The 23,246-nt window shown below is 40.9% G+C and overlaps 1 protein-coding gene and 1 long non-coding RNA gene across 3 annotated transcripts in view; one reads left to right on the plus strand and one right to left on the minus strand.

The window, feature by feature from the left end:
• LOC140343582 (cytochrome P450 2A11-like) overlaps window positions 1–3,980 on the minus strand; it is a 16,573-nt gene extending 12,593 nt beyond the window's left edge. The window contains exons 1-2 of the mRNA XM_072430296.1: window positions 3,762–3,980; window positions 188–350 (exon numbers count right to left, since the gene is read on the minus strand). Coding sequence (XP_072286397.1) covers window positions 188–350; window positions 3,762–3,941 — 343 coding nt within the window. The 5' untranslated portion in view covers window positions 3,942–3,980. The remainder of the gene's footprint in view (window positions 1–187; window positions 351–3,761) is intronic.
• LOC140343586 (uncharacterized) lies at window positions 2,071–22,741 on the plus strand. 2 transcript variants are annotated; one of them, XR_011923375.1, is made up of 3 exons: window positions 2,071–2,162; window positions 11,161–11,273; window positions 21,305–22,741. It is a non-coding gene; the product is annotated as an uncharacterized lncRNA (long non-coding RNA). The 2 variants fall into 2 exon arrangements; XR_011923376.1 differs by lacking the exon at window positions 2,071–2,162 and adding an exon at window positions 2,632–2,739.
• Window positions 22,742–23,246: the final 505 nt, after the last annotated feature.

Consider the following 23,246-nt stretch of genomic DNA (forward strand, 5'->3'; position numbering starts at 1 on the left):
TTTTTTTTTTTACACAGTCGAAAATATGGAAAATAGTTTCCCTCACAAAAGCTGTCCTTTCTGGACCAGTGATAGTGTTACCCAGGGCCAATATACAGGGTGAATATATTCAGTGGGGGACACAGAGGCCATTACCAACTGAACAACTATTTTTTTTACACATATTGTATATTTACAGATTACTCACCGTAGTTATGGTAGGTAGTGTTAAATGTTGAAATATCACCTCTGGCTATGAAATCATCGGCTCTGTCAATATAGATTTCTTTTACTGCATTGTATCCACAGACCACCACAACTGGTCGAGGCCCAAGATAAACAGTGAACACATCCCCGTATTTCTCTCTCATCTATAGGAAAAGAGAAAACAATACACTTGTTTGTTCTAAAATAAAGTTTTAGATTTAGAAACGTTTGCATGTTTGTGGGGCTGCCTACACTATGACCTTTTTTTTTTCAAAAAGGATTATAATCTAATTTGTAATGCATTTTAAAGTTACATGCGTTGAAATCGGCCGGACGAACGATGAATTCGGCCCTTGGAAACCTATTGTAATGAATCCACCAATCGCACGTACGTCTGCTTCAAATCTTGGTGGAATTGTTCACCTTGCTCATCTCTGACTGCACCAAGGTTTACTGGGAAGTTAGAAAGATCGCTATGCAGAAAATGCACCTTGATGCTCATATTGCAACCAAGCATTTTGTAGCTCTCCATGAGTTTCTGGACAACTTCTGTGTAATTATTTGCTCGTGTGATTCCAAGAAAGTCCTTGACAATGGCTTTGAATGATAACCAAGCATTCTTTTCGGCTTTTGACATTGTTCTGATGAAATTTTCATCTTTGATGAGCTGCCAAATCTGTGGACCATCAAACACACCGGTCTTTTTTTTTTAAATGACAGGCTTGGAAATGCCAAAATGAGAAACTTGAAACTTCTCTTTCAGTTGGCAAAGCTTTAATGATCTGCTTCATCAGAGCCAGTTTCATGTGCAGAGGCGGGAATATAACATTCTTTCTATCAACAAGTGGCTCATGTAGAATGTTTGGATCACCTGGTTTTAGGGCAGATCTTGTAGGCCAATTCATTTCCATCAAATGCCTCTCATGAGCTCTGCTGTCCCACATGCACATATAACAGAGATACTTTGTGTATCTGTGTTGCTGAACAAGAAGGAAGCATGCCATTTTAAAGTCAACACAGATGACCCAATTCTGTTGTTGATATTGCAACAACTCAATGACTCTCTTTATGTCTGCATATTCTTCACAAAGAGGAACGGAATGGCAATTTGGGACTGACCCAAATTTATTGCCATTGTGAAGGAGGAGACACGTTAAGCTCCGCTTTGAGCTATCGATGAATAGTCGCCATTCATTTAGGTTATAGATTGGAATTCCCAATTCCTCCATTAAACCAGGTATGTTATGGCAATGCACAAAGCCACTGTCAGTTTTAAAGTACTATAGAAATGTGAATTCTTTGGTTCAAAAGTACGATACCTTAGTTCCTTTTTCAAGTAAATTTTTCTCACGCAGTCTTGATGCTAGGAGTTCTGAAGCCTTCTTCGATAGTCCCAAATCACGTGCCAAATCACTCAACTCATGCTGATCAATCCCCTTATGAACAGAGTCCTCTTTTAATTTCAAGCTCTTCATCATTGTTGTCACCTAGTTCATCACTATAATCATGTTCATCAAGAGAGGGTGGTGTAACGAAAGCCTAGACTTGGATTTCATCTAAATCAGTCACTGGGTGTATAGCCAATGGTAGACTAGGATATTCTATGTTACATTTATTATATCCTGAAGTTTTCAATATACAAAAGTAACAGTCACTGAAATGATCTCCTGGCTCTCGCATAGGTATATCAAATGGCATCTTATCATGTGTTCCCTTTGTCCGCATCTGTAAACCCTCAACACACTGTTTGCACACCTTATGAGGGGCCCATGACTTATGAGGGGCCCATAACTTGATTGCCAAGTTTAATTTTGAAATGTGCCAAATATGCTTGCTTTACAAATGTGCTGATGTTCGCCCTTTAACTGGGAATGGTGAAACTGCCACAGATATAACAAAATGAATCAGGGTTGATTAGGCACTTACGACGAGAAACAGCAGAGCCAGACATGATCTGAAAGAAAGGAAATATGTGTGTAAGTAGAAAAATACATTTTGCTTACTTACTACGTAGAGCAGTGCATAACCTCTGACCACACTTGTCTTGCGTGTAAATGAATAGCCTGTACAAATCCAAGCTGAAGTAATCACATTAATATAAGAGGTAGAGAAAAAACCTGACATGATAGAAGAAAACTAACTGCACTTGCAGAATCAGCATACCTATTTTAGCATAAACAAGCTTAAAAATTGAAGACAACAAAAATGTGTTCAAAATTGTTCCCCAATTATGATATGGTTGAAAAAAAAATTAACAACACTGAATGCTTTTGAAGGCTATGATACATTTGATAATAGAGGAATGATTGTATATTAGAGAAACTGTTTTAATTATGTATGCATATAAAAGTCAGAACCTTGCACTATAGGATACATCACCAGAAATTCCACACATTCATTCATGTATGAAGCCGGCATGTACAACCTGTTTGCTCCTCACAATGCAGCTTGAAGTATCTGAGCAGCTCAAGACCAAACCCAAAAACTACTGTGTCAGAAGGATCACACTACAACAGAGGATCCAGGTGATGAAGGTAAAGGAAAAAGGCAATGGTAAGAACAATCAAATCATGGTACTTATACCATTCGTATGATATTATTTTGCCTATTTTCCTAGAGTTGTTTATTCACATTTTTCAAAAGTCAGCAACTCAATGTGGTCTTTAAAGTAAATTAATAATAAAGATACATACACAGTCATAACTTTTGGTAATAAAATAGTTTAAAGATATCATTAAATACAGAGATATAGGCAGGCTGCATTTATTGGCAATTCCCTGCTTATACTGTGAATGTCAAAGTTGACCTGCTCCTAATCCTTCCTGTTGATCAATTAAGCCACATTACAGTCAGTACAAAGTTAATTTATATAAAACTAGTCAAGGTCCGGGGATAAATTCAGCTGCCTTTGTATCTAATAATAATCATTTGGACCTGTCTTTGACACACAACTACCATCTGTATACACATATTTTCATTAAATGCTTAGTGTAAACGGGTGTACATTGTTTTTAAGTTGATGCCTGGGCAGGAAAAAAATGAGTAAGAAAATTCTACTTGCCATCTATTGTAGTGCCAACATGACTTGGTGAGGGAACTGATTACTGCACCTCCCTATCTAACAATGTGCTGATTAACCTCCTCCTAGGTGTCCTCAATCCCCTTCCCCATTACCCCATTGGTTCTGCAGGGTGTATCTATGTGACATAACTCTACAAACTCCTGTCTATGGTTGTTTTTTGTTTTTATAAAGTTGTTAGAAAAAATGTTACTGATTTTATCCATTTTCATGTATTTGATTCCTGTGTGAGATTGATCATTTTCAAACACTCCAACATTTTCTTTCTCTTAGTTTATTCCACTAATGGAAAGTGTTACATTTGTATGTAGTGCACATATTAGCTCATAGCCATTATTTTTGCAACTCTTATTTTGAATTTCTCTAAACACCAATTTCATTCTATAATGATAAATCTGTGTAAATAATATATTATTGTTTTGTAAGCCTTTTATTTCTAACTCAGCTAATAACCACCTCCAGGATCTGCCCATCTAAAACAAGAATGTTCACTTACTTTTACCAGTGAAGTCACCATGTCTCCTCCGCTTAGCTGTAGAATGTTCCCCAGAAGTGGTAGGGGAGTTGGACCTGGTGGAAGTTTTCCTCTTCTCCATAGCAGACTGAGGCCCATGAAACAGAAAAATCCAGGGATTATTAGTGCAAGGAAAAAAGTGAAATCCCACAAAAAATACATGGCGGTGAGTCCCAGTTTTGAGTTCAGAATGACCAGCCTACAAGGGCAGCAGATATTTATACAGTCTAACTAAATATCAAATAGGCGGGACTATTTTCTGGATATTGTACACAATCTGCTAGATTACATTGGCAAGTATAGCATGTTTTTCCCTTGTTTAAAAAAGGTACATTTCCAAAAACATAACCTATATTTAAACCCGCAATATAAATATATATTTATTTTTGAGAAATTGTAAAGTAATTTTAAAGTCAAATTGAAGTTACAGTTTAAGTTAGCTAATTACATTTCAGGTACATCAAACAAAAAGCATGCAAATCTTTCAATGAATTCTATTTAGAAATATTTAGAGCCGCAGCCAGAAAAGAAAATCCTGTCCTTGCCCCAGCATGCTGCAGACCACTGCTTTCTTTGTGGAAGCGGTGGTCCTTCTAGAAGAAGTCCAATGCACACTCTGCTGATTTAGATAAATCTGACAATAATAAAATCAATAAAGCTAATATTCCATCTGATTGGGGAGTTCCATTTGTAAAACAGCAGGGAACATGTAAGACCCCTAACAAAGAAAAGATTCGTTTTACATTTAGTATTATGGTATATTACATATATATAAGTATAACACAATCATGTTTTGTTATACAGTTGTAAAAAAAAGTGTTGTAAAGGGTTAAAAATCCTGGTTGCCTGCCCATGCAGAGATATCACAACCTATCGCATTTTGTAAAAAGAAAGGAATGTTTGCTTTGCCAGCATCTGCGTCCAAAAGATTTTGAAATGTTTGCAATAATTTCAAAGTTTCAAAAAGAACCCTGTGCCCTGGAAATCCCTTGTGTTTCTTTATTATTTATTCCGAATTGCAGGTACACTTTGTTTATTAAATTTTTTGGTGTAGATAATATTATTCTTATATTAACTTTACAATGCACAAAAATCTCCAACATACATTGGGCTCCCCTTGAACCTTTAATATTCTTTTCAACTTCCAAAACCATTTTACTAATGTATGCTATGTTGTTCTTTAACATATATTAGCCTAGGATGTGAAATGGCTGCTAATGCGCCTTTGTGAACTGAGAAATCTGACCTGCAGCCTGTTTGTTCAGCATATCTTACTGCAACAAAGGTGTGTCAAGAAAGTGCAAAATATATTCCCATGGGCAATCCAGGTGACATCGCAGGCTCAAGGCGGTGGGCAGGTTGTGTCTCTGTGCGGTTTCTGGCATTATGACTTCACTCTGGGGGGAAGTTTCTTCCCCCTTTAGTGACACACAGCTCCCCACGCAGGCACAGTCTGGGGTCCATGCATTTAGCTGTTTGGGAGCTCCAAAAGGTTGGGGACTATTGCCTTAAAGAATGTCTCAGGGTTGGATTTACTAAACATTTTTTTTAGTAAAATGGCAGAGCTCCAAAATGCAAAAAGCAATGTCATAGCACTGAGGTTGACAAAGCACCTGGACCTTTTGGATTACATTTACCTGTCCTTAAAGAGCTGAGCTCTGTTATTTAAAAGCTATTGTTTCTAATTTTTAGAGACTCTTTAGACACTGGCATGGTACCAATGGTTCCTATCTTCAGAAAGGGAACAAAGTAATTTCCAAGTAACTACAGAGAAGTAAGTTTCTCCTAGAAAATAATATTATAAGCGATAGTCAGCATGGATTCCAGAAAGACCAAAGTTGTCAAACAAATTTACTCTCTTTTTATGAGGAAGTAAGTAAACAGGTAGACAGTGGAGTAGCAGTTAATATAGTGTACTTGGACTTTGCTAAAGCATTTGACACTGTACCCCACGTTTTATATGCAAGTTAGGGTCGATAGATTTAGAAAAGTCAATCTGTAAATGAATAGAGAACTGGCTAAAAGATCGTATCCAGAGAGTAGAGATTAATGATTCATACTATAAATGGTCAAAAGATATTAGTGGTGTACCCTGCCTGGTGGAGTTCAGTGTTGAGACCTTTACTGTTTACCATCTTTGTAAATGATATAGAGTTTGGGATTCAAAGTACCATTTCTGTGTTTGCAGATGACACCAAACTATTTAATGGAATTAAGTCCATACAGGATGTCTATAATCTACAAGCTGACCTGGATGTACTGTTTAATTGGGCAGCCAAGTGGCAAATGACATTTATTATTGAGCAATGTAAAGTTATACACTTGGGGTATAACAACATGCATGCTTCATACTGTCTAGGGGGAATTCATCTGGGGAGTCAAAAATAGAAAAGGATCTGGGGGTTCTGGTAGATCATAGACCTAATAATAGCATGCAATGCCAAGCTGCAAATATATAAAGCAATTTCTGGTATGAAAAGAGGAATAGACTGCAGAGATGGAGACATAATCCTGCCCCTGTACCAAGCATTGGTCAGACCACATCTGGAATATGCAGTCCAGTTTTGGGCACTAATTACATAGTTACATAGTAGGTTAGGTTGAAAAAAGACATACGTTCATCAAATTCAGCCACAAGGGAAATAAATCCCAGATATAAGACGCTATGGACATAGTTGGTCCATAGGAAGGCAAAAAACCCTGGTACAATTTGTTTCAACAGGGAAAAAAAATCAGATGTTTGCCCGATCAACAGTCTCTGTTATCTTTACTTAATAGCCAGTTACATTCTGTGCTTCTAGAAAAGCATGCAGCTTTTTCTTAAAGCAATCTATAGTAGTTGCTGAAACTACTTCCTGAGGGAGCCGATTCCACATTTTCATAGACCTTACAGTGAAGAATCCCTTCCTTATCCGGAGCTTAAACTTCTTTTCCTCCAGACGCAAAGAGTGCCCTCTTGTTGTTTGTAATGATCTCAAAGTGAATAATTAGGAAGAGAGTTTCCTATATGGACTGTTTTTATATTTATACAGGGTGATCTTATCCCCCCTTAAATGTCTCTTCTCAAGAGAGAATAGATTCAGTTTTGAGCTCCTCCATTTATTTTTTATTAGTTTAGTTGCCCTTCTCTGTACTCTCTCCAATTCCACAATGTCCTTTTTGTGGATTGGTGCCCAAAACTGAACTGCATATTCCACATGTTGTCTGACCAATGCTTTGTACAGGGCAGGATTAGGGCCCTGATTTAATAAAGTTCTCCAAGGCTGGAGAGAATACACTTTCATCAGTAAAGCTATGTGATCCAGCAAACCTGGAATGGATCTGGCCCAGGATTGAAAACATTTGCTAACAAATAGCTAACAATTAGCTTGATTTTAGGAAATCCATTCCAGGTTTACTTAATTACTCAGCTTCACTGATGAAAGTGTATTCTTTTCAGCCTTAGACAACTTTAATAAATCAGGGCTTCTGTCTCCATCCCTGAAGTCTATTTCTCTTTTGATACATGAATGTCCTTTACTAGCTTTAAATATTGCACCTTTGTAAGATTTACTTTTCTAAACCTATTGACCGAAATTTGCATAATACCCGTCTGTGGGGTATGGTGTCAAATGCTTTTGCGAAGTCCAAGTACACTATATGAAATGTTGTTCCACTGTCTACCTGTTTACTTACTTCCTCATAAGAAGAGAGAAAATTTGTTTTACTACTTCGCCCTTTCTTTAAGCCATGCTGACTATTACTTCATATTATTTATCAGCAAAAACTCCTCTTGTGGTTCTTTATCAAACGCTCTAGGACCTTTCCAACTATGGACAATAAATTAACTGAACTAATGTAATGCGCCTGGGCACACAGACCACAGCCAACTCCAAGAATTCTTTTGTAAAGTTTTATTGGTAGTCATAAAACAAGGTAAGGGTTAATCACAGATGATCAGTCCGATAAGCATGGTACAAGAGGGTAAGGCAAAGGCAGGTCAGGAACAATCCGAGGTCAGGGCAGGCAGCAGGCAAGAGTGGTCACAAACAATCCAAGGTCAGGGCAGGCAGAGTTCAGGCAGAATCAGGTATCAGACCAGGTCGCTATGGTAATGACAAAATGGGTTAATATAAAACAACACATAGAACGCACTTAAGCACACTGTATTCACAGAGGCTTATAGCGGGCAATGGTGTTCAGGATAGGTTCTCCTTAAATGGCCAGAGTGCCCAATGACCTTGCGCCACCTGGCGCCATTTGATTGGAGGGTAACTGAATCTCCTGCGGCCGCAGGGAATTCAAACTAACTATGTCCCGCCCCGTGGAGAGGCAGCCGAGTGCCACGCCCTGGGGGGGTACAAGAGGCACGTGTGGTAGCGCGCGCACCTCTTCCCACAGCACCCTGGGACGTGCCGTACTTTGCACCTCCACAGGAGTGCTGAGTACAGGACTTTCTGTAATCATGTCCATAGAGATGCTGGGGATGCCGGCTGGCCGAACAGTAGTTCGGCTAGAACGGATCCCTCCACCTGCGGGGAGAGATACTCTGCGAGCAGGGCAGCAGCCTCGGCCATGCTGCCTGGTGCAGCTTCGCCTCCCTCTAAAGCTGAGATCCCCAGGGACGCCGCGGGCTCGCTGGACAGGTAAGTTCCTTACAACTAATCTGTAGTTACCTGGTAATGACTTTGCTCCCTTTTGCGAAGATAGGAACAACATCGGCCTTACGCCAATCCATTGGTACCATTTCAGTGAACCAGGTACCATTCCAGCCCAACTCAATCATATCATTTTTGAGCCATTGTCTTATGGTTGGATATAGTATGGTTATAGTATGGTTTATTAACAACAATTTGAGTCAACCCAAAGTTCATGTACAACATTCATAACTTTATAAATAGCATATTTACCCTAGAAAACCATCTATATTGTACTTATAACTTGCTTTTACAGTGTAATCTTTCAACATTGTGGAATGTTCATCTGTTTTTTTTAATTATTTATTTATATTACGCATGTATGTAGACAATCAACATATGTGTTATTATTTTTTGTACACAGTTGCACACCGATGTCCACAAGTCCCCTGAGGAAGCCAATATAGGCGAAATGCGTTGTTTTGTTACGTTTCTCGTTTCCCCATTTCCTAATTCAGTGTTTCCCCTATCCAGTTCCTGTCCTGTTATTGGCTAGTCTGTTGTTTCCAGCCTATTCTCTTGCGCTGTTCCAGTGTTCCTTTCTGTCTGTGGATATTCCTGTGTCATCTGTGCCTCCTGTTCCTTCCAGTGTCAGCTGTGTTCTCTGTGTCCGCAGTGGCCCCTGTGTCACTGGTGGCTATTTTCTTGATCCCTGTTATTTGACCCCTGGCTTGTAACCTGGCCTCTCATGCTTGCTGCCTGCATCAACCCTGTCCCTCTTTGACAATTCTTCTGCCTAGTGATTTGTTCTGGAGAAGATCTGGTTACTGCTTAGACTCTGCACCTTGTCCCTTTTTTCAGGGCTCACACCATTTCTGTACCAGCCCCCTGGCCTTCTGCCATCCCACTGGTTTCACCTGCTCTTCACCTGCCACCCCCACAGCAGTTCTCTAGGGATCACAAGACCTGTTGGGGCTTCATTACCAGTGTAATATCCTTTTTGAGCTACAGCCACAATATTTCCCCTATGACCATGCTAAGATGGCATATTTATTCTCCCTGTTCTCGGGAGAGGCCTTGGTATGGGCGCCTCTGCTCTAGGAAATGAAAGATCCAGTGACTAATAGTATTGAAGTCTTCCTGGCCCTCTTCAAGAGGATCTTTGATAAACCAGCTCGTGCCTCCTCAGCAATCCTCCGTTTCTGCCATGGGTTGCTCACTGCAGAACAATTTGCAATCAGATTTCGAACCCTGGCACCTGAGCTCACCTGGAACAATGAGAAGCTCCATGCTACCTTCTGGCAGGGCCTGTCAGACCGCTTTAGAGATCAGTTAGCTGGTCGAGAGATCCTCTCCTCTTTGGATGACCTGATCTCCCTGGCCATCCAGATTGATAATTGCAGGCGACAACAGGAAGTATTATACTACGCACTGCTGCCCTCATCCCCTATTCATTCTGTGTTTGGCTTTCGCGGGTAGAAACTACTAGTAGTATCTCCACACTGCAACTATGTCTAAACATAGCATAAAACATTATGTAGTATCTATTACTTAGGTCACTTAGGTTGAAAGCTCTACAAAATTGAATTAATAATTGATCAAACAGCAAATAAAGGAATATGGAATGCAATGTACATCTGATGGTACTGTATTGTAGACAAGTTATATTGGACATCATTATTAAAAAGGGAGCCTTTTATCAATTTTCCTTCAGACCAATTTATGGGTAGGACACTCATCAATCAAAGTCAGATTCTTTGTATACAATTATATATTTTTTTTGAACTCTAGTAAAAACATGTTTGAAAGGTCTAATTTCTATTATTGGCTAAGAATGCCTTATCACCTAATACCTACCCTAATACTTAGCAGAATTCTTCCCTTTTCTAAAACCGAGCAGCACTAGGGGCCTTACCACAAATGCACACTTTTCTCTAAATACACACCCAAAATTTCTCAACTCCTCTCAAGAGCCTGTTCACATGAAACAATCTTCAGGAGTAAGTTCTTATGCTATCTATCTGCTTTGTAATCATGGACAAGAAGACCATTTATATTTCTGAAGTTCACAGCAGGTAGATAAGGACCCATGAGCATTGTGAACCCTGACCCAATCAGCTTCAGTTCAGTAGTAGTCCTTGTAGTGACACCACAGAATGCATTCCTAATTGTGGAATTTTTTATTAGGGATATATATATCTAGGAAAAACAATGCTTTGTCATTTCCAAAATGGCACATCATTATTTATTATTTAAGTTTGATAATAGTCCAGAGTTCATCATTGAGTAATGATGTCAATAATGAACATCTAGACCTTGCTCCAAAGCAAGAAAAGCCAATTCATTTGGCATTATGGGAACAAATGGCAGCAGAGAAAAGGAGGAGAGTCTGGTCAAATGACCTGTCAAAGATCCTATTGTAAAATCATATCCTAACGTGCACCTAAACTCAACATGTTTACTTTACATAAAAGGGTAGACAACCTTTATATGTAAAGTAAACATTTTATTATATTTTTTTTAAGTGCAACACTCTTTTTGGAAAAAAAGGGTGCTTCACCACCCCCATTAAGTCTTGATCACCTCAAATGGGAGCGCAGAGCCTCCTCAGATACCTACGTCACATATCCTGGGGGGCTCTGGCTACTCCCTCTGTTCATGCTCGATATTGGGCATGTGCAAAAAAGGCAATTTTTCCACTAGGGGCAAGATGCAGATTTCATGCATGCGCAGTTGGATCATCTCTCTTTTTTTCTTCTTTGCAGCGAGCTGCGTCACCCGATCTTACACCTGCACCGGGGAGAAAAGGAAATCTAGGATTACTTGGGACCGGATCGATGGAAGGACCAGCGCCATCAAGGGATCTGCAAGATTAAAGGTAAAGGTGTTGTTTTTTTTTTTTTAGTTTAGTATTGCTTTAAGAAACCTGGAGAGTCCTCTTTGCTTGCATGATTCACACTGCAATATTTAGACACCTTAATCCCCTTACATATATGAGACAGACTTCACATTTTTGTGGCTTGAAATTATTTTTCTGTTTTATGGAAAGGGGAGGGAGGAGGACAAGCGAGAGGCACCCTACTATGCTCTCTTCCAAAAAAAAGTACAACGGTCATTCGGCTGTACACATACATGGATGTTTATCTCTGCCAACAATCATCTAGTTTGTGTACATAGCTTTAGTGTTTGCATACCTCACAATTTTATGAGATTATAAAGAGAATGCCAAAAATGTAGGCAACGGACTTACCCCTGACAAAAAAAAGTTTGTGCTAGCTTTGTTCTTTTATACTGACAATAAAATAACAAATATAATACTATAGAGATTAGATAAAAAGTTTTTTGACTGTGAGATAAAAAATGTCTAACCTTGTGGTGCTATCTTTAGTGTTTTTTCTATGTCACAAATAATTCACCTGTTCCTTGGTAGCATTCATGTTATTGCAGAGCTTTCCAGTTCAGACTAGTGATAGGGGTTACGTTTCATCCCACTATGTTTTCAATTGTAACTAACATTTTTACTATTTCCAGAAAACCTGTGGAAATGAATTGACAAGCAAACCATTTTTGGTAGATAGTATTTGGGGTACAGAGTGGGAACCTATTACATTTTATTGTGGTTGTCAGAGCAAATCATGCCATGAGGCTTCTAAGTAACACCAGAAATGTTTGGGCTACAGCACCTGACTGGTGACACAGGATTACCCAGGGCACACAATCTAAGTGACTGCTGGTCTTCATCATAACACCCTGCAATGGGGGATAGGTTGGTAGGCCTAATGGCCACTGGACTGCTTTGCTGCTGGGAAATTATTAGGTTGCGGTCCCTAGTCTCTCCCCATCAGGGGCAAGTAGAGATAGATGGCTTCAATATAGAGACAGCTGATGAGCAGGTATGGGGAAAGCTTGGTAACAACATGTTATGTGGAATCATCCTGGTTGAGGTCTAAATGACCAATAGGATTTGCTGGGAGCGGAACTGCAAGAGGCAAAGGTCAAGATCGAGGCATTTTGACATGGGGGCAGGCAGCAGACAATAATTCTGGTCAAGATGATCCTGAATTGGGGGAGGCAACAGGCAATACTTGAGGTCAAAATGGTCCGGGGTCAAGTCGGAAAACAGGTAATAATCATAAAAAAGGCTGACATCAGAGCAACAGACAGAAAAATAGGAGGTCAGGGTAAGACAAGTCTAATAGGAATATTGCTGGGCAGAATACGCTGAGGATCCAAGCAACCTGCGTCTAGCACTGAAGAGAATTACAAAGCACCTTGTAGAAACTCTTTGGGTACATGTGTGGGCATGTATATGTATGTGCAAGTTTGTACGTGTGCATAGCCACACATCTGCTGGTGCCCACATGTGCATAGGAGCATGAATGCATGTAAAGTCCAGTACAAAGTCGCACCTGTGCATAGCTGCTCATCTCCATGAGCAGCAACTGAAAGGAACACCATGGGCAAAAGGGAAGACACACTACGCAAATGGTAATAATGACAAATGCTCACTATCATCCAACATGCACATGCATTGCCCACCTCATATGATCTGACACCGTGCAGACACGAGATCGGAAGATATATCCTGCTGTAAATATTGCTGTAAAAAAAGAGTGACAATCCCTCTACGCATGCATGCCCATAATATTAGGTATCCCAGAAGGCTCTGCGCTCCTAATAAATCTTTACTTCTGAGGCTGTAAAGACAGAAGCGCTTCCCCTTCTTTTAACCCCCTGAGTGGTAATCCAGAGTGTGACTCAGGGTAGAAAAAAGATGTCATCCTCGGGGTAGGTAAACCTATGGGAAATAAATACAGCCTTACCTGTTCCGCCAGTGTACCGCGTCCTTCTCATCGATGTCCGTCTTCTTACTTCTTCCGGCCGGCTGACGTCAGTGCGTGAGGACGTTGCCGGCGGGGCAACCTTGTCCACAAAATAACTGTATTGAATGCAATACAATGGATTTATATGTGTAAAAGCAATACATTGTTTTTCATGAACATTTATTTTACAGTTTAATTTATAAGTATGAGTATATTATTTATTTATTGTTGATTTTAAAAAATTAAAAAAAATATATATTTTTTTTTTAATTCATTTAAATTATTATTTTGACATGATTTTGTGTTTCAAACTTTTTTTATACTCATACTATTATTTTTTACTGTAAAATACAATTTCGTGAAAAAAAATATACCTCTTTTAGACATATAAATCCAGACAGAAATAAACAGCTCAGGAAGCTTAATAAAAAAGGCATTTAATAAAAAAAAAAAATTTTACTTTTGAAAGGATTATTTATCCTTTTTAGTAAGTAAAATATTGTTTTAAAATTTTTAAGTGAAATTTTTGGTGATAGATCCACTCTAAAGGAGAAGATATCCAGATGGCAGCAGAATGTACAAAGCATTGATAAGGTATGCTGCAGGTATGCAGCAGGGTTGATTTTTAAACATTGGGCAAGAATCTCTATAAAGGCTCCTGTGCCTCCATGCTGTTGTTGATTCTGAGCTTTTAATCAGACAATTAAAAGAAAACTAAGCTGGTTTTAAGAAGGGATGAGAAAGAAAGGCGGGAAAAAGAAACGTCTAATTTGTTTACGTTTTGTAATCCAAAACGATTGGATGAATGGCATGGTGTGATGGTGGTCTGATGGGCGGGTCAGCGGGCATTTATAAGGGGGTCAGCTAAGGGGAGAGGTCAGTTGCTGAAGAGACGTCAAGGAAGAAAAATTTAGAAAACATTTTCCTGATTGCTGACGTGCTATCTGGATTGGCTATGGCCGACATTGAACTCATACTTGGGCACCTGAGAGCTGTGGCTACTATACACGCAGTGGCCTGGCTTCAGGCCCAGGTTGAGGCCGCTAATGAGGGGGCTCAGCAGGGTGTCAGTGAGAAACAGCCTGCTTCTCAGCGCGATCAGCAGTTTCCCCCCGGCAGAGCGGTACAGCACCAGTTCCCCCCCTAACTGTCCAGTGCCGCGTGAGAAAAAGCTCTGGTGGGGCTTGGGGGGGTACCGGGAGGAATCCCCAGCTTCAGCGGGACAATGTGGAGGGTTCTCTTCCTGTTCCTTCTTCGTCCGGAGTGCGCCCAAGAGGACTGCCAGCCCTAGAGTCTGCGGCTCTCCCGTCTGCAGGAGGAAGAGCTTGGTGGGGGAGGAGTGAAGTCCAGAGATCGGGGCCGAGCACGCTGGGCAGGACGGCTGGTGCCCCAATCGGCATCCCGGAGGATCCTACTGCTTGGTTCCGGGGGTCGAGAGGGGGCGTCGGGTTCTGTGTTCCAGCACGAATGAGCGGAGAAGAGGCCAGGTTTCCAGACTTTCCTTGGTTGCAGGGGCAATCCAGAAGTGACGTCACTAGTCGGCATCCGGGGTCAGGTGAAGAGGAGGATGCTCGCTTGCAGACTGCAGTGGAGCAGAGGTCCGAAGGGGAGCTTACTGGATCGAAAGAGGAGGTTGTGAGTCGCCATCGCGGAGGGTCTTCAGCGGCTGCAAGGCCTCATGGTCCTGGGCAGCCTGGTGAGTTTTGCAAGCAGGTGTTTGGGGTCCCCGGGGAGGGGTGGGGGGTGACAATGTATTAGGGATAGTGAAGGGGCTTTGGCTTATGCTGAGCTGGGTCACGTCGGGGGGAGGGAGGGGGGTGTACTGGGGACTGGGTTAGATGCTGGTAGTTTGTTACAAGGTTTACATGCATTGTTGTTGAAGTTTGGCCATGTGAGGAAGCAGAAGTTGGGGCAGGCCGATGTGGGGGTGGGTGTTAGTTTGGACTGTGGGGTTGACTCCAGACCCCTGTCTGTGGTGGGGGTGGGGGAGTGCACGTCAGTGAGGGATTGTGTTTTGTCATCCCCGCCGTCTGTGGATTCAGAGGGTGGGCTGCTAGGGCTGGTCCAATAGAAGAGGAGAAAAGACTCGGGTGTCGCTAACCGAGAGAAAGGGGAGGTGTATGTATGTTTTGAGGGGCCTTTGGGATCACATCTGCCGCAGGAGGTCCGAGAGCACATATGAAAGGGTGAGTACGTCAAAATCTTTTCCCTGTTACCTGTGGAGCGGTTTGGTGTCAGAGATGCTAAGTGAGTGAGGGTAAGAGGCAGGGGGAGGATAAGGGGCTGTGGCGGTTGATAACGTGCACATTTGTCGCTTACTGTGCACGCTATCATGGCCAGTTTGATCGGGGAGAAGGCGCTGGAGAACTGTTTGGCCCATTTTTGTTACCTCAATGCCATTAGCGAAGCGCATAGGGTTTACGGGCAGATGGCTTGGCTTCGTTATGACGAACAGTTTCATCAGCGAAAGGCCATGTGCCCAGGGCCGAGGTGGGATCACAAAGACATTAGTCTTTGGATGCGATTGATGACATCAGGGCGTATGGGGCTGCAGTCATTTCTTGGGGGCACCGGGGGGTTCAAGCTTTGGGGGGGCTTCGGCTGGGAAGCGTTAGAGAGCTTGCAAGTTTGTAACCTCATCTCGTTTCAAACACTAATGTTCAGGATGCGGGAGTCTACACCCGTTTACCGCGTTGCGCGTTTACCAGGAAAGGTGAAGGATGTTCCGGTGAGCCTGCAGGTAAGAGGGAGGACGCCGGTGAAAGTGGAAAACATGGCGTTTTTCCTCGGTGAGTATCCTAACAGTGGCGTCGAGGGTATTTGAACTGGGTTTTACAGAAGGTTTAGGATTCCATGCAGTTTGTCTAGTGTGCCTCCTAGAGCCAGGAAGTTATTGTCCGCTTTGCGGAATCCAGGGGTGATCACAGCCAAGTTGAAAAAAAAGTGGTGTTGGGTCAGATAGCAGGCCCCTTTAAGAGCCTCCCTTTGCAGATTTGGTTGTGTCACCTGTGGGTGTGGTTCCTAAAAAGGAACTTGGGCAGATTCGGATGATTCATTATTTGTCGTTTCCCAGAGGGGGTTCAGTGAATGATGCTATCGATTCTGAGTTGTGCAGGGTGGCTTATACTTCGTTTGACAAGGCTGTGGATTTTGTTGAGAGGGCGGGTAGGGGTTGTTTAATGGCTAAGGTTGACATTGAGGCAGCTTTCAGGTTGTTGCCGGTTCATCCGGAATGTTTTTGCTTGTTGGGTTGTGAATGGCAAGGGGAATTTTTTGTAGATAAATGTTTGCCCATGGGGTGTTCAATATCATGTGCATTGTTTGAAATGTAGTGCCGGTTGCCGGATGATAAGGTGGTGGATTTGAGAATGACAGTGGTGAGAGCTATGAGGTTGAAAAAAATCTATGCCCATGGGATATTGCCTACGCATTTCATTAAATTGCCTAGGGTGTTGAAGGAGGACGTAGAAGTGTGGCACAAATTTTTGGGTCAGTACAATGGCCGATCTGTTTGGATGGCAAAGGCTGTGGACAGTTTGGCTCTGGATCTGTTGATGGACGCATCAGGAGCTTTTGAAAATGGTGTGTATTTTCAGGGTAAGTGGAGCATTGAGCCCTGGCTTGAGGCATGTAGAGTCAATGGGTTTTGCAAAAATTTGGTGTTGCTGGAGCTGTTCCCTATAGTGGTGGGTCTGGTATTATGGGGTCCCAGAGCTTAGGGATCGCAAGGTGCGTTTTTTATGTGACAACATGGGGGTGGTGGAAGCCATTAATAACAATTCAGCGTTTTTGTATTTGCACCTTATTATTTGGGTGAAGGCAGTACATGTGCCTGGAAGGGACAATATAATCGCTGATTCCTTTTCTTGTTTTCAGTGGGAAAGGTTTTGAGAAGCAGCACCGTTGGCAGAGGAGAGGGGAATGTAGTTTGGGGATCATCGCTGGTTTAATACAACGTTCGGTCAGCTCTGGAACGTGGAAATCGTATGTGGGGACTTGGAGGGAATGGTTTTTGTTTTTTCACACTGAGGGGATGGAGGGCGATCCAAAAGGGGACGAGGCAGTTGTGTTGTTATTTATAGTACATAATTTTCAGAAGGGGGTGTCGGGGTCAGCTATGGCCAGGAAATAGGCAGTGTTGGCCTTTTTATTTAAGTTGATGTATTGACATGATTGCACCAAGGGTTTTGCAGTAAGACAGGTTTTGTGGGGCTACCACAGCGACACCAGAAGGCCTGTGTCTTTTTCTTTTTTGGTTAATTTGATACACCAGGTGGGGTTTCAATGTGTTGATGGTTTTAGGGGGTTTTGTTTCAGGCTTTATTTGTGGTGACATTTTTTGCTGCCCTACGGGTGGGGGAGGTGGTCACCCCCAGTAGGGTGCAGAGTGGGGGATTGATAGCTGAGGATACTGTTTTAGAAGAGAACAGGGTTGTTATTTGGGTAAGGAAGTCAAAAACTGACCAGACAAGTAGAGGAGCACGATTGGAATTGCACAAGGTTACGGGTTCTGTGGCTTGTCCAGTAAGAGCGGTGGGTGAGTATTGGGGTGTTCTCCCACAAAAGGAGGGAACATTTTTTGTTCATGTAAATGGTTCATTTGTGTCTCGTTACCAGTTTGTGGCAGTATTTAAAAATTGTATTGCGGCTTCTGGCCGGACCATTCCTCGCATTCATTAACAATTGGAGCCACAACGGAGGCAGCCAGATAGGGGCTTGGAGAGGAGGTCATCAAACACATCGCTAAGTGGGAATCTAGGTGGTTTCATCTGTATACCCGCCCTCACTGGCTGTAAGGCAGTGGAGGTTTGTTCTGGGAGTTATGTGTATTGGTGGTAATGGGGAGTGGGATTGGTGGGGTGGCAGTGATATTACTGTTAATTAGTATGGGTTTTCTCAGGATTGTCTGGTATAGATCCTGGGACACTCTTTTGTTTACTGGGGTTGCAGATTGGCTGATATTGAGCCAAACGGAAGGCGGTTGGGTGTTTAAAGGATTTTTCAAACTAGGTTAAAATTACTTTGTGCAAATTAAAAGTATGTTGACAGATACATGACTTATTGCAGTATGTGTATGCAGTGTTTTTTTCCCTTTCTCACTGTTATGCATAATTAGATTTCTATGTAATTACATTTTGCTATGACTGAAGTAATATATCCAATCTGTGGTGGAAATGTAGGACTGCACAAGTTCGGTGGATAGGAATCCCGGGTATGCAGTGGAGCCGTGTGTTAACAGAGGTCAACAGATTTGCCCGTTTAGACAAGCTTCCCAGTGTGGTATTGATTCACGCAGGGGGGAATGATCTTGGATCCTGGTCCATGCGTGAGCTTATCCGGAATATCAAGTTTGATTTTTTTACGGTTGCAGGGTCTGTTTCCAAATACCCTATTTGTATGGTTGGACATAGTGGCAAGATTGGTGTGGCGGAATGCGAGGTCAGTGGAGAAGTTGAATAGAGCCCGGATAAAAGTTAACAAGGAGGATAGGAGTTTTTTTACAAGGATTGGGGGTTTGGTGGTGCGATACAAAAATTTGGAGAAGGAACAGCATTTGTTTTTAAGAGGTGATGGAGTATACCTGAAAGCGGTAGGGACTGAGTTGTAGTTATTGGGTTTGAAGGATAGTGTGCACAGGGCACTGAGGGTGTGGCGGTGCTCGCAAGCATAAGTAGGTCATGCTTGCGGCTAGTGGTGGTTCATTGGTTGGTCCATGGTAGTTAAATAAAAAAAAAAATGAGGATTGGGAACCCATCAAGGTATGGAGTTTTTGCCAAGTGGAGCTCCACACGACACTGGGTAGTCGTGGGGGCAAGGAGGGAGCGGAAGTTGCCCGCTGACTGCTCCCGAGCCGGCATGGTAACGGCTGGGAGCCGGTTTTGGGGAGCGATAGTTTTGGGAAGAGTTAGTAGGGTAGAGGGTACTCTCATGGACCTTTAAGTAAAAATTATAACAGTTTTGAAAATGTTAGAAAATGTTTAAAATGTGTGGAAAATGTTTTAAAATGATTGTAAAAAAGGTATTTAAAATTGCACTGTCGATTTATTGAAAGTTATGTAAAAAGTTGATTTCTAAAGGTTGTAGCAATAAAATTGGCTGCTATGGCCAAATTTTTACCAAAGAAGGTGTAGCATGTTTTATTAGGGTGGGTGGTGGTTGGTGGGAGCAGGGTGGTTGGTGTAAGGGTGAGCGTTTTCATATTCTCTACCTTAGTCATGTTTTACAAGTCTCCAACTTTACACAGGCAGGATCTAGGATAGTATGAAAGAATGTGTACAGGAAATATTTAGCAAATGGGCACAAGGATCTTGCTTGGGTCATAGTCCACTAGTGCGTGCCTACTAGAAAGTTCTAACACCATAGAGGCCTGGTGGCAAGAGCCAGCTCCCTGCACCAAACAAGAAATAGTTTATTGTTCAAACATGTTTTTATGGGGGGGGTTGTTACTTATGCTATACTTTTTTATGTGCAAAAAGCTGTACAGCCCAACAAAGTTGAACAGTTTATGGTTTTTAAGTATGTGGAAGAGAATATTTACGTGATTTTATCTTTATTATAAGATTTGATCCATCTTATTTCTGTTTTCCTGTAACCAAACTGTTTTATATGTACATTGTTACACATTTCACTTCATGTGAAACTCGTTATGAGCCACTAAAGTTTTTTAGAAACCTCATAGTCTTTGCCAAATACCAATTCTTTTGCCTAAGTTTACCTTACCTTTACTTGTTCCCTGTTCCTGAATCCCTCTTTGGTTTGTATGAGGAAATATAAGCACAAAAATTTCACATGGAATCAAACATAAAAAGATTCACCAATGCACAAAAAAAGGGAATTTACACTAATCTGCTAAAGACTATAAATGTTTACTAATATATATATATATATATATATATATATATATACACACACTACTATAAAGGTTAGCACGGCTAATGACTATAAAGATACGACTATAAAGGTTATCTCAGTCAGGACACTATCTGCATGGAGTTTGCATGTTCTTCCTCTGTTTATGTGGGTTTACTAAGGGTACTCTGGTTTCCTTCCACAGAGGAAGTAAGTAAGTAAGGGGCTTCCCCCCCCTGAACTGCCCTTTAGACTATTAACTGCATTGACGGTTATCCCGAGCGTGGCTTGGGGTGAATTTTATATACCAAAAGTGGTAACCCCAAGCCACACTCGGGTTAGGATAAAAAAAATACCTGCTCCCTATGATCCAGTGGCGTCCTCTAGCAAACCCTCTTCTGCATCACATCTTTGGCTTGATTAATGTGATGCATCAAGCGTTGGTAAGCTGGGGCGGCGTGGCCTGGCGGGAAATTTAAAAGCAAGTTACATTGTAATCTGCTTTTAAAACATTATTCATAGTGATATAGTTTTAAAAAAATAAACCAAAATAATAATTAATAAATCCTAAATTTTATTCTATTATTTTACCCTTGTTTGGACAAATGGAAAACATTTTTTTTATTTTTTAATAAAACTTTTTTTATCTATAATTTTATTTATAAAATTATTTATAATTATTTATTATATTATAATAAATTATTTGTGTTTCAAACTTTATCATACCCTGGAGTTTTTTCCAAGAAGTACAGGCCTAAAAAATTAAACAACAAATTTCCATGCAAAACAATGTACCGCTCTAAATATGTCTGGACATAAAAATCCAGACATATTTAGACGGCCAGAGGGGTTAATGACATATGACTATGACATGGTGACCTAGAGGGGAAAACTTTACAGTGTTGACCCTTCTTCATAACTTCTGCAATCCGTTCTGGTATGTTGCATTTCAGCTTCTGTGCCAAGTTCTAACTGATGGTGACCCATTTTTGCCTTGGTAGTGCTTGGAGTTGGTCATAATTTGTGGGCTTCTGATTGTCCACCTGCTTTTTGAGAAAAGATCACAGATTTTCAATTAGGATTTGAGGAGATTCCTTGCCATGAGCCCAAAATTTCAATGTCATGATTTCTGAGTCACTTCATTATTACTTTTGCCTTGTAACATTGTGCTCCATCATGCTGGGACATACACAGATTATGATATTCACCCTATTTTTGTTGACAATTGATTTTCCAGATCTCCCATACCAGTCAGAAGAAAGAACCTACAGAGAAAATAGCCTTTTGTTGTCCAGTCCTTTGTACCTCATGCAGACTGGAAAGAAGTGACTTTTTGCTGTTCTTGACAAAAAGCTGTTGTACATTAGTCTTTCCCCTTGCACCTCTGCAACACCTTTTTGTAGCACCTTTTTGTAACTCCTAGCACTTGTTGGACACTCTTGGACATTCTTAAGTCTTCTTCACAACAAATGGACTTCTCAACTTAAAATTTTAGATGATCCAGTAACTGGTTCCTTCCTCTGAAATATTCTTAGCAACAATTTCTATGCAACTGAGGGCACTAATGCAAATAAATAATAGCGGATTGCTCTTTTTCTTCTTTGGAAAGCATCAATAGTAAACATTGATTTACAATGTCACAGTATGGAAAGTTCTGAAATGTGGAGTGATTGTTTTGATGTGTTTTCATGATTAAGCTCATCTACAGGTGAAATGAGTCAGGGGTGGTGGAGGAGTCTTGAAGGACTATTTGTAATATGAATGAAAAACATTTTGTTAGGAACAGGAGGATAGATGGAATATTTTTGCTTACTTGTTTTTAGAATGTTGCTTTGAAGCCATTAGGTTCCTAAAAAGGAGGAGTGTTTTTATTGTGATGTGTGATTGCAAAACTAGTTTGTGTGTGTATATTTGCAATTAGGAGGCCCCCCAAAAAATTAAAAAAATGTAATTTAGTGTGCATGTAATTACAATTTGTAGGGGAGTTAGTTTCCTAATTGTTTGACATGTTGTAACAAACAGCTTCTGTTAGGGCCAAACCCGTGCACCAATTCAAGTAAATAGAGAAAAAAATTCTGGTATTTTGTCAAGATCACAAGAGAATCAATAAAGCAGCCAAATGCATGAAAACATGATGGAAGGAGCATTGAACATCTCAGGAACATTATATATTTGAAAAAAGAAGAGAATATGTACAGTGGTGAGAGGGGGACATTTTATGTGGCTTGCAGAGCAACCTGGAAAAGATGCAAATCTTATTTAATTTACAGAGGTCCTACCCAGGTGTTACAGAATCACAAACGGCCATTTATAGGTTAATAGATTTAAAAAATAAAAGATATTAGAATTCATACTGGGTACTTGGTTTACCTAGATTTATTTACAAAACATTAACAGGCTTTAAAGCAATGGTTTATGAAAGATAAAATGCTCCTGGCATAATCCCTACACCATTCTCCTCTTTTTTGGGACCAAAACTCTCCTCCTCCTTCTCTTTCTCTATTTCTGCCTCATAAAGTACGGCAAAATGACACAGACATCCTGGACTTGTAACCACAAACTTCTCAGAGCATCTGATATACATATATTTTAACTAGTAGCCCATTACAACCTTCTGTTACTGGCAGAGTTTCTGCAGCATATGAGGACTTCTAATGGATGAGATCATCACAAATAAGTCTGTTTTCAAAAATTTGTGTTTGCAATTATATCAATAAATGCAATGCTGTCATTCATTTATAATCTTAATTGTATTGGACTGACCTGGTGGTGGTGGGGGGAGGGGCAGTTATAACTGTGAAGAAAACATTGTATTTAAAGGAAACATTTATACCATCTAAATCGAATGTATATGGAAGCAATGGGTGCTAATTAATTGAATTTAAAAGTTAATTAACTCTCAACACTCTTCCACAGATTGCTCTGACCCCCATCAGCAGGTTTAGTAATGCAATTATGTTTGGAGGCTTTGCAACAATCTAAACATCAGCAGTTTTTAAAAACATATTCACTTGGGACAAGTTCCCACTGATCCCCCCTTCAACCTCCACCTGCAAACCTGGTACTAAAACTATGTCAAACAGTTTCTCCTAGAAGTTCTAATGGTCAATTTTGAGGACCAAAAACACATTTCTCTGCAGCACTTTATAACATAGCATAAGCTATACAGAAACTATATA

Source organism: Pyxicephalus adspersus, chromosome Z, assembly GCF_032062135.1.
Source record: "Pyxicephalus adspersus chromosome Z, UCB_Pads_2.0, whole genome shotgun sequence".
In the NCBI taxonomy this organism is placed as follows: Eukaryota; Metazoa; Chordata; class Amphibia; order Anura; family Pyxicephalidae; genus Pyxicephalus; species Pyxicephalus adspersus.